Below are 11624 nucleotides of genomic sequence, written 5' to 3'. Positions count from 1 at the left end.
TTTTTTTTTATATGTACAGCACTGAATTGAAAATATTTAGTGGTTTACACGATAAAATTTAAAAAAACCGACTGTTTGTAGCAGTACAATATAATATTATAGCTAAATTAAGGAAGCATCTGACAGTAGTGATTAATGACTCATTAATCACTGCCGTGATTAATGGGTATTATTAAGGTCGAGCAAACAGACGTATAATGGGTACATTATACAATAGTCGTGGATAAAACTACTTAAATACGATATTTTTATGTTGTTAATTAGTCAATATGTATGCTATGTGCATATGAGTAGATTTCTTTGCTATATAGATAATGTAGCGGGCTTTAGTCCCATAAGAAAAGCATAAGACCCCCCCCTGAGCTCCTCACTTCCCTCGGACCCCGATATACCTCCTTAAAACTTTATATTTTATCGTAACATTGGTCTAATTTTTTAGTAATTTTTCGTTTTACCAAAATGTAATTTCTAAAGCGAAGGAAATAAAATTATTGGTCACGTGGCTTGTGATCTTTCGTAAAGGCCGAGTAAAACAATTATTGTTCTTTCACCGCAAGCCCCCAACCTCCCGGCACGGACTCCAATGTCAATAATCGTGGAGTGCCAAGCAGTCTCGCGCTCCCGTCGGCACCGTCGGCCGACGATGGTGGGGGGGCGGAGAACATACACAGAGAGTTGGATTATTATTACATATTCATACACATAACGTCACAAACGACATATAAGCGAACTGTGTGCAAGTGTGGTGCCCCCACAGGGAAAGTCTCGCGAATACCTACGCTCGCCGTTTCCTAGTCTTTGTCTTTTAAATGCCCCGTTTGACCGAATGAGACAATAAGCGATTAGTGAGTTAGCATCGAAGGACGACCGGTTTTATTGTTGCATCTCGGCGATTGTTAATAATCAGTCGTATTGCGCGTCGTACTGTAGGTTATCGCGGGTTATGTTGCGTTTTTCGTGTCGTTTGCACATTTTTCCGTGTCGTGACCTCAGCGAAGATTCTGCGTTTGTCTCGGAATTAGTTTGAGTCGGATCCCGACATGGAATTCCAGAGGCATTCCTATGCGAGCCTCTACATGGGCGGGCAAACGCCTTGGAAGTACAACCAATTTGGTAATCCTGACAGTGGGGTGAGTATGGCGTCGTGCCGTTCGTTTGTCTCCGCGTAACGTTGTTTGGAACATTATTTTGCACGGAAATAGACAAAGCCTAAGAACGGAAACTTTTAATGTACATGGTGTGTCATACTCGATAGTATGGGCCTACTGTGAAGATACAAAAAAAAATAAATAAAATTTGGGACGCGTGGTGTTAAGTGGAATGAGGTAAGCTCCATTTTCAATCGAAAATGTTATCTTTGGGATTTGACAGAAACGACTAATGACGTCATCAATTATGTGTTTTCCAGAAACATACCCAAATTTTTTTTTTAATAAACTTTTAGTAGAAAACTTTTTCTGTATTACTTCCCGTTTAAAAGTTATAAGCAATATCGTCCTAAAGAGTCTCAAAAGAAATACCACTTAAAATCACATTAGCGGCGGAAGAATCAAGTAGTCGTTGGAAAATGCCATTAAGAATAAATAAAAGGATTAAATTCGTTAAATCCTTAATACAGTTATAATCCAGTAAGCAAAGGTTTTTTCCAGGAAAAAAATGTAGAAGTTTTTTTCTCACCGGTTCTATACAGGGTGTCTCATAATTAGCTGCCAACCCTGAACAGGCCGATTCTATGATCAAAACTAAGTAAAAAAGTTCATATGAACATGGGTCCGGAAATGCTTCCTAAGGGCACAGGGACCCATTGAAGAGGGAGGAATGGAAATCATTTTTTTGCAATATCTCTCAATCGCGTTGTGATAAATGAATGAAATTTGGTATACACAGCTAAATTTTGATGAGCAATTTGATGGACTAATCCATTTATTTCCACAAGGTCCATTGGGGTGGGTACGGGGGGGCCCTTGGTACTTTGCGTGTGTAACTTTTTCATCTTTGACTTTTTAACAAATTGGACAGCAAATTCCGTTTTCCCGAACTGTTTTACGTTAAAAAGGTACTCTTGTTTCAAATCGTTATCTTTAACGGTTTCTGAGAAAATCGCTCTTGAATTAATCCCACTTTGGTCAATTTCATAGTAATTTAAACAAAAAAAAATATTTTGTTTCAATTTAATCTAGTTTTAATAAAAAAATAATAATAAAAAATTAAATTAAATAAAAATTAATCCTTTAAATGGAAAAGAGAGGAAAGGAAAATTATTATTATTATTTTTTGTTTAAATTACTATGAAATTGACCAAAGTGGGATTAATTCAAGAGCGATTTTCTCAGAAACCGTTAAAGATAACGATTTGAAACAAGAGTACCTTTTTAACGTAAAACAGTTCGGGAAAACGGAATTTGCTGTCCAATTTGTTAAAAAGTCAAAGATGAAAAAGTTACACACGCAAAGTACCAAGGGCCCCCCCGTACCCACCCCAATGGACCTTGTGGAAATAAATGGATTAGTCCATCAAATTGCTCATCAAAATTTAGCTGTGTATACCAAATTTCATTCATTTATCACAACGCGATTGAGAGATATTGCAAAAAAATGATTTCCATTCCTCCCTCTTCAATGGGTCCCTGTGCCCTTAGGAAGCATTTCCGGACCCATGTTCATATGAACTTTTTTACTTAGTTTTGATCATAGAATCGGCCTGTTCAGGGTTGGCAGCTAATTATGAGACACCCTGTATATTTTTTGGGGTGAATTCGATTCTGAGGTTTACCACCTCGCCAAGCGTCGGCTTCACAAGGAAAATTCCAAAAAACCTCAAATTTTCGGCACTTTTTTCAGTTTTTTAACTATAACTCGAAAACTAAGCGTTTTTTGATTATAACTATGATATACCAAAATAAAGTAGACACAATTTCTTAGAAATACGTATAATAACTCTAAAGTCTTGACAATTCATAACGTCGTTAGATCGTGTTGAAAAAATGTCATTTCTTGATTTTCTGCTAAAAATTTTGAAAACATTCTAACAGCACGCTGGTGCCCTACTATCAACTTCATACGCCTCTAAAATCAATTATTTTATGGTTATCTGGTATGTCCAGGTTACATTTAAGGAATTGTCAAACGTGAGCGGAGGTCCATATATGGTCAACGGGCCTCCTAGTTCAAACAAAATCGTGCTACTCTTAATTCAAAGGGAAGATAGAAGGTTTTGATAAAAGAAAACATTTGAAACAAATTTGTATTTATACGAAAAAAAGCTAATGAGTCTCAGAAGCTTCTCTAGGGCTGGGGACATTACGCCGCTCCGGATATACAGCCTGGTCCATCTTCTAAACAGAACATCTGCGAACGCAATCCTGAGCCTTATGCAGATATTGTCTTCTTCTTCATCTTATTTTCCGTTTTCTCTTTTTGAAAAATAATATTAAACTGTATTGTGCAAAGACATAATAAACTTTGTCCATAATGAACGTGAACAACATAGATTATATTATAACGAGCGTTCAAATAAAAACGTGGTCAAGTTGGTTCTGAAAATTTGGACGTAGGGCGTAGCGTATAGCAAATGAACTTAAACGTCATCTGTCAAAGCGCTATATCGCCGCTATCAATTTGAATATTTTCGTTTTAAAAAGCGTTTAAAATGGTGTTTTCTCAAGAACAAAAAGTGTTTATCATAGAGTCCTACTTTAGAAATGGACGCAAGATTGATGGAATATGGAAGTATTCTATTGAGGAATGTTTCATAGAATTTCAAAATCAATTTCCCGGCGTTGTTGAGTACAAAATTTTTCAAAGTGCAGTTCAGCGTTGTGTTAATGTTTTTCGTGAAACGGGCAGTGTAACAAGAAAAGAAGGAAGCGGCCGACCTAAAAAGCGGACTGAAGAATTAAAAGAAAATGTCCAACAAATAATGGAAAATGCGCCAAGAACTTCTGTACGTGTTTTATCACAAATGGTGGGAGTATCAGTCGGTACCTGCCACACAGTGTTAAAAAAAGATTTGCGTTTGTTCTCCTATCGTTTAACTTGTCAGCAAGAACTTCATGAAGTTGATTTTCCGCGACGGGCTGTATTTTGTGAATGGTTTTTAAACAACTACGGTGAACTTCATAATATCACCTTTTTTTCTGATGAAGCCTGGTTTCATTTAAGTGGTTACGTAAACTCACAGAATATGAGAATGTGGTCTTCTGAAAAACCAGATAACTTTTTTGTCGAGGGCCCTCTACACGCTCAAAAAATTGGAGTTTGGTGTGCTCTCAATCGAAGGAGGATTTATGGACCTATTTTTTTTAATGGTACTCTTACTGCGCAAAGGTATAGAGAAGAAATTATCGCTCCTTTTGTTAACCAGCTGGAAGAAAACGAAATTACAAACTTTTACTTTCAACAAGATGGCGCAAGGGCACATACGGCAGGCGAGACGATGAATATGTTGAGGGAAGTTTTCCAAAATCGACTAATAAGTCTCAATGCTGAACATGAATTTCCACCGAGGTCATGTGATATTACGCCGTGTGATTTCTTTTTGTGGCCTTACCTTAAAAACACTATTTTTGAACTGCCTATTCCTGATTTAAACCATCTGCAGGCTCGACTTATAGACAAGATTCGTGAAATTAACAATACCCCGAGCATCTTAGAAAATGTCTTTAATTCTTTGAGGAACAGGTGTGAAAAGTGCTTGGAACAAGGAGGGGGACACTTTCAGCAGCTGCTTTAATTTATTGTTATAACAAGGAGGGGGACACTTTCCGCAGCTCCTTTAATTGTTTGTTATTGTTATCACGATTATTCTTTAAAATAAAGTTATATAGTCATTAACGTTATTGAAACTGACAGCTGCTATACAGCTCGTTGAGAAATGAGGTTAAGTTGGTCGCTATAAGCTACTCCCTACGTCCAATGTGTCAGAGCCAACTTCGACCACGTTTTTATTTGAACGCTCGTTATCTAAAGTCTCCATTCTCGTTGTTTCAGGTGATAATTCTGCAGGTAAGGACGACGAATGAATATGAAAATTATTAAATAATGGCGTTTTTGCTTTTTTGAGGTGTATGAAGTTGAAAGTAGGGCACCAGCGCGCAGTTAGAATGTTTTCAACTTTTTTTAACGGAAAGTCAAGAAATGCCATTTTTTCAACACGATCTAACGACGTTATTAATTGTCCAGACTTTAGAGTTATTATATGTATTTGTAAGAAATGTTGCCTACTTTAATTTGGTACCTATATCATAGTTATAATCAAAAAACGCTTAGTTTGCGAGTTATAGTTAAAAAATTGAAAAAAGTGCCGAAAAGAGGTTTGTTGCAATTTTCTTAGCTGCCAAGGCACATTCTCCAGAAGTGCAGGAAGTTCCTTCTTGTAGAAAATTTAGGTAACTCACGCTGTTCGATGTATGGACCAGTAGTGTTCGTTGTGCCTGTTTGGCAAACCATTACTGACAAACCGACTTTCGTCCGTCCAAAGGAAGTGACGAAAATGGTTCTGATCAACAGTTTCTACATTACTACAGTTTGAGCTATAAAATTAAGTCTGTTTTCAATGTGACGCTCAGGCAAATACTCCAAATTGTGAATTTTGTAGTCATGATACCCATTGGTCTTTAAAATTCGTTGAACGACTGATTTATCCAAATTCAATTCCCGGCTAGCCTGTCGTATAGAATTTCATGGATTTTGTTCGAAATACTGTAACAGTCTAGCTATATCAACATTATTTCTTACCCTTCGGTCAATTATTTGAATTTTCCGAACAGAAAGTGCATATTCATTTCGCCGCAAAGTCGTCTCCAATCTTGTAAAGGTTCTATGATCAGGAATGAGGCGCTCTGGATACCTTCCTCGATATAACTCTACAGCTCTTCTTGAATCTTTTTGTGACTCGCCGTAAATTAGCAATATATTCTGCATGAGAAACATTTTGTAAGCACAAAAGTTATACGTTTGACGTTCGTATTGAGTAATGACAAGTATTTTGTGACATTTATGCACTTTAAACAACATTCAATTATTTTCAAACGACTACTTGATTCTTCCACCGTTAATGTGATTTTTAGGTGGTATTTCTTTTGATACTCTTTAGGACGATATTGCTTATAACTTTTAAACAGGAAGTAATACCCAAAAAAGAGAGCTTTTTAACAGGAAAAAAAATTGGGTATGTTTCTGGAAAAAATATAATTGATGACGTCATTAGTTGTTTCTATCAAATCCCAATAGAAGACTTTCGATTGAAAATGGAGCTTACCTCATCCCATTTTACACCACGTGTCCCAAATTTTATTTAAATTTTTTGTATCCTCACAGTAGGTGCATACTATCGAGTTTGAGCCACTGTACTGGGTGGCAAAGTTATTTATTTACTTATTTTGGGAATTCTAACGCTGCTTATAATTTATTTTAAGTCCATAAGACTATTTTATTTACAATTTATAGTCAGCAGTGTCAGTATGCCCCTAATTTTTCATCCTCGGACATTATCAGTGATTCCTAATTTTTTTTTACAGTAAATATACATGTTTTTGTAATAGAAAACTTGTTGAGAACCGCTGGCTTCACTGTAAGATTTACGTATAACGTAGTACGCAGTGTTGCCGGTGTTGCACAGAAAAATCTTAAACTCTTATTTATATGAAATAGGAAGAAATAAATATCTTTTTAGACGATATGTCCTTGCTCTTGTCATTCCTATCTTCAGCANCCTTCGGTCAATTATTTGATGTTTCCGAACAGAAAATGCATCTTCATTTCGTCGCAAAGGTCGCCTCCAATCTTGTAAAGGTTCTATGATCAGGAATGAGGCGCTCTGGATACCTTTCTCGATATAACTCTACAGCTCTTCTTGAATTTTTTGTGACTCGACCTAAATTAGCAACATATCAACTTTTTCTGAATGAGAAAACATATTTGTAAGCACAAAAGTTATACGTTTGACGTTCGTATTGAGTAATGACAAGTATTTTGTGACATTTATGCAATTTAAACAAAGAACATTCAATTATTTTCCAACGACTACTTGATCCTTCCACCGCCAATGTGATTTTTAGGTGGTATTTCTTTTGAGACTCTTTAAGACGATATTGCTTATTACTTTTAAACGGGAAGTAATACGGAAAAATTTTTCTAATAAAAAGTTTATTAGAAAAAAAAGAGCTTTTTAACAGGAAAAAAATTTGGGTATGTTTCTGGAAAAAGAATAATAGATGACGTCATTAGTCGTTTCTGTCAAATCCCAAAGATAATGCTTTCTATTGAAAATGGAGCTTACCTCATCCCATTTAATACCACGTGTCCAAAATTTTATTTAAATTTTTTGTATCCTCACAATAGGACCATACTATCTAGTTGGAGACATCCTACACTGGGTGTTTAGGAATTCTAAGTCCATAAGACTCTTTTATTTACTATTTATAATCGAATGAATATGTCAGTATGTCACTAATTTTCCTTCCTCAGACATTCTCAGTGTTCCTAGATTTTTTACAGTAAATATGCATATTTTTGTAATAGAAAACTTGTTGAGAACCGCTGGTTCCACTGTAGGATTTACGCATAACGTAGAATGCAGTGTTGCCGGTGTTATACAGAAGACTCTTAAACTAACATTTATATGAAATAGGAAGAAAATGGTTAAATAAATAAGCATCATTTTAGACGATATGTCCTTGCTCTTGTCATTCCTATCTTCAGCAGTAAGTGTACAAGATGATTGTTTTATCGTGGGAAATGCGTTTGCATCTAAACAGCTTAAGCAAAGCGAGCATTGCTAAAATAGGTTTGTTTGGACTGACTAAGACTTGAAATTAAAGTAGATCACAAGACCATAAACGACGCTGGGCGTCGTGACGCCCCGATTTTTTGTTCTCAGAAGCATATTGTTATTATTTTGAAAAAGCTTTTTATTGCAAGTATTTTTGCCAAATATTTTTTTCTTGCGTCTATCTATTTTTTTGGTACGTTGTTTGTTATTGCTCACTTATAGGGGTTATTTGTCATTAAGCCAATAATTAATACGCAAAAAGTTGCCTGTAACTTTTGATAGATAAACGCATTTCTTATTAATTCAATTTCCATAAACCTCCCGTGTTGGCCATTGCGTCCTAGAACATTAATGAAATCTAGTTTTGTATTTTCAAGCCGGTATATGTCGATCTAACGTAAAATAAATTATTACGATTCAAACCAGTTCTTACAATTCTATTAAACAGGTCGGCGATAACGGCTAAGTATTCGTTTTTCTTTTTTCCAATAGAGCGGTATGGGTTTTAAAGGTTAATATATTATAATTTTTCTAGTCCGGTTTTGGTGTATGAATATTTATTCATACATCATTCCAATGTGACTAAGAATGTATTTTTTTTTTCGTCATACTGGACAATAATAATTGTCAAATGTTTCATTCAATTTTTTACAAAAACGTACAAAGCCTGGAGGTTTTGGTGGTGTGAAAATTTCTAAACCTTTTGATACAAGCATAATAACATTATAATTTCTGTATAATTTTTATATTTAAAATAGTTTCTCTCATTATGAACTTGTCCCAATTTAAAATTAAATTAATAAATCACCCCAGACGTTCGAACTGAATAGCAGTTCATTAGGTTGTAAAATTTAATACTACAGCGGTTCCAGTTGTTAGGGATATGAAGTGTTTATTGACCAAAAGTTAAATTCGTGTTAGAGTAAGATTACTGACTAAAATGTAGAGAATACTTACAATTTTTTTGTTATTCGTGTTTCAAAATGCAAAGAGAGGAAAGTGTAGCAGCAATAGAGGAAACTATAATTATAACGAACGATGTGTAATTCGTAATGGAGAGTATATGCCACATCGTGTTATTATTGATTGTTAGGGGTTATTACAGGTAACACTATTCAAATGACTGCCCTAAGTCGGGCGTGTTTGAAATTAATTGGTACAGAAATTGGCGGCCTGCGACAATATTCAGTGTTAAGGGTTGATATTACTCAGTAACCTCTTAATATTTCGACCGAGATTGTAGCTGGTCTCTGTGAAAGCTAATCATTGAATAAGTTAGCTGGTACTTTACGCAAGAGTTGCATTTAATTTCTTTAATACTGAATTTATGTCCACCATTACTGAATATTGCCAGTACTAACGCGTAAAATATGCACTTTACAACTAATGTAAAATGTATGATTAGCGTACTCTTCTAAAATACGTGCTCTACGCACTACCATCAAAAATTGTACTTTACGCATTGCCGTGAAATCAATTCGTGCTTTACACACCGCCGCGTCCATTAGGGACTGCGTAAACGTATGCTTAAAGCATATATTTGAAATTTACGCTCCGTGTAACGTGAATTTTACGCATCACATAAAAGTGCTATATATCGTCGAATAATACATGCATTGCGGCCTGTGTAAAACGAAACCACGCGAATTCGTACATTATGCATTCGTAATGTATGTGTTTAACAAATCGTCAAAAAACATGCATGTTACGCAGTGAGTTCAATGTGTGTAAATGTAAAAATTGCACACGACATAAAATATATGCAGGGGAAAACGTGTACCTGTCACAGCGCGTGTTGCGTGAAAATTTGTAATACGCATTGAGTAAAACGTGCATATTACCAGTTAATATTAAATATGTACTTTACGCATCATCGTCAAATATGCTTTAAATACCGCTGGGGAACAATACGTGCATTACGCAATGCGTAAAATGTGTGTTTTACTCACTACATAAAATATGTACATTACGCACTGCGTGGAATACGTACTTTCCTATTAGCGTAAAATATGGGCTCACACACTAAAACTACGTACGTTGTGCGCTGCGTAAATGTGTACATTACGCACTACTTTAAATGTGTACTTTACACATCCGTAAAAGATTTGTTTTACATGTTACAGAAAAAGATGTACATACGCGATGTGTCCTTACGCATTGCGAAAAACGTGTACTTTACGCACTGCGTAAAATATATATACTTTACCATTTGCGTAAAATGTGGGCTCACACAACGCCCTAAAACCACGTACGTTGTGCACTGCATAAACGTGTACATTACGCACTGCATAAAATATGTACTTTACGCATCGCGTAGATGTGTTTTACATATTACCGAAAATGATATACTTACGCGTTTACGTAAAATATGTACTTTACGCGTCGCGTAGAACGTGTACATTACGCACCAATGCAAAACCAATTTTACGTACTAATTGTAGAGCGTGTCTAAAGTTAGTAATTTATTGAATTGCAACCAGTTTAGTTTCCTCCCGGTCTACCACATTGGCTGTGTCAGAGGTACCTCGCTGATATATTTAGCTGTAATGGAAGTTGGAAATTGCGAAAGGGCAATAAACCATCGACGTGGTAAGAGGAAATACTATTTCATATCTCGAATATATACATATGCGTTACCGCATTCATTCGGAAGAGATATTTAACTTTGCACTTCGCATATTCCGTCGCCCGGTTGAAACTTAACGCCCACCCGGGTAACGCAATAAAAATGCAAATTCAGTTAAGGACTTAATTACTTACGAGTATGTTTGGCGCGATCATATCTATCGGTCAAAGCAATTATCGTTATTTATTGAGCGTATCGCTGGTTTTATGCGCGTCATATAATTTTATTTGAGTAATTGAGCTTTTTTGTGGGGCCCGCGGATGTTATTTGTGATTGGAATATGTAATTTATCTTGTAGATCGTATTACTAACGTTTTGATTATTATCCACAATAGGGAATCTGTTTTAGTTCTTAATAAATAAAGTTTTTCCACCAGTTAATCGTAAACAATTTCTGTAATGGACGCTTCTTGAACTTTTGTTGTGGTTTCACTGGTTTGAAGAAGTAAACGAGCGCACTTTTACTAATACTTGCAACGGGAATGTCTCACTGTCCATAATCATCAAAATCCATAATTGCCTTTAATTTTGAGTTTTATTTTATTTCACAAAATACCACGATTGTTTTCGAATAAGCAAATTAATTAGGCCTAAATGTCATATTGAAATTAGCACTTCCCAACAAGTTTTCTTTAAAAAAAATCGTACATGTTTATTCTAAATTTGACTTTTTGTCCCTATTTTTAAAGTAACTTATTTAAGAATGCATATACACTGTGTTCCAATATTCATATTTTTCTGCAGTTGAAATTAAAACAAATTTTAAAGTTGGGTTGTCTTTCAAATAAATTTCTAATTTCCTCGCAAAACTGTAATCATCTGTCTTTGTCATCTGCCCATAGTTCTTGTAAGACGTTAACTTTGTAAGGATGCCACTTTTAGTCCAGGAAAATTAGCGAAAAAAAAAAGAGAAACTCGAAAAAATTCCTATCCGCGATATTATTGTAAAATTGTCTAAAGGAACATAATACAAGACATCTCATCTCGTGAGTCAAATAATTTTATTAGCTAACTTTTCTATTTAAACAAATAAGTGAGGAAAACAATTTTTTCACTTTGTAGGGAAAACTATCAATTTTAGCCAAAAATGACTCACAGACGCTTGTAGGGAATAAAATTATCTACAAAATGAGACTTGTTAAATTAAAATCGGTTAATAAACAAAAAAGTTATTGCAAAAAAACAAGAAAAGTGCCCATTTTTTAATTTGTTTATAACTATCGCATT

General features: G+C 35.2%; 1 protein-coding gene across 9 annotated transcripts in view; it reads left to right on the top strand.

Moving 5' to 3' along the window:
• The first annotated feature begins 729 nt into the window (after positions 1–729).
• The window catches only part of LOC108910543 (protein daughterless), a 54417-nt gene continuing 43522 nt past the window's right edge, over positions 730–11624 (top strand). For 8 of the 9 annotated variants that reach the window (XM_018715169.2, XM_018715171.2, XM_018715170.2 and 5 more), the window contains exon 1: positions 730–1130. In XM_018715169.2, coding sequence (XP_018570685.1) covers positions 1041–1130 — 90 coding nt within the window. In that variant the 5' untranslated portion in view covers positions 730–1040. Of the gene's footprint in view, positions 1131–7650; positions 7704–11624 lie in introns of those variants that run through there. The other variant, XM_023455012.1, reaches the window with a different exon arrangement.

This window comes from Anoplophora glabripennis, unplaced genomic scaffold (assembly GCF_000390285.2).
Source record: "Anoplophora glabripennis isolate ALB-LARVAE unplaced genomic scaffold, Agla_2.0 scaffold501, whole genome shotgun sequence".
Classification (NCBI taxonomy): domain Eukaryota; kingdom Metazoa; phylum Arthropoda; class Insecta; order Coleoptera; family Cerambycidae; genus Anoplophora; species Anoplophora glabripennis.
This window is presented reverse-complemented; position numbering and strand designations above follow the sequence as displayed.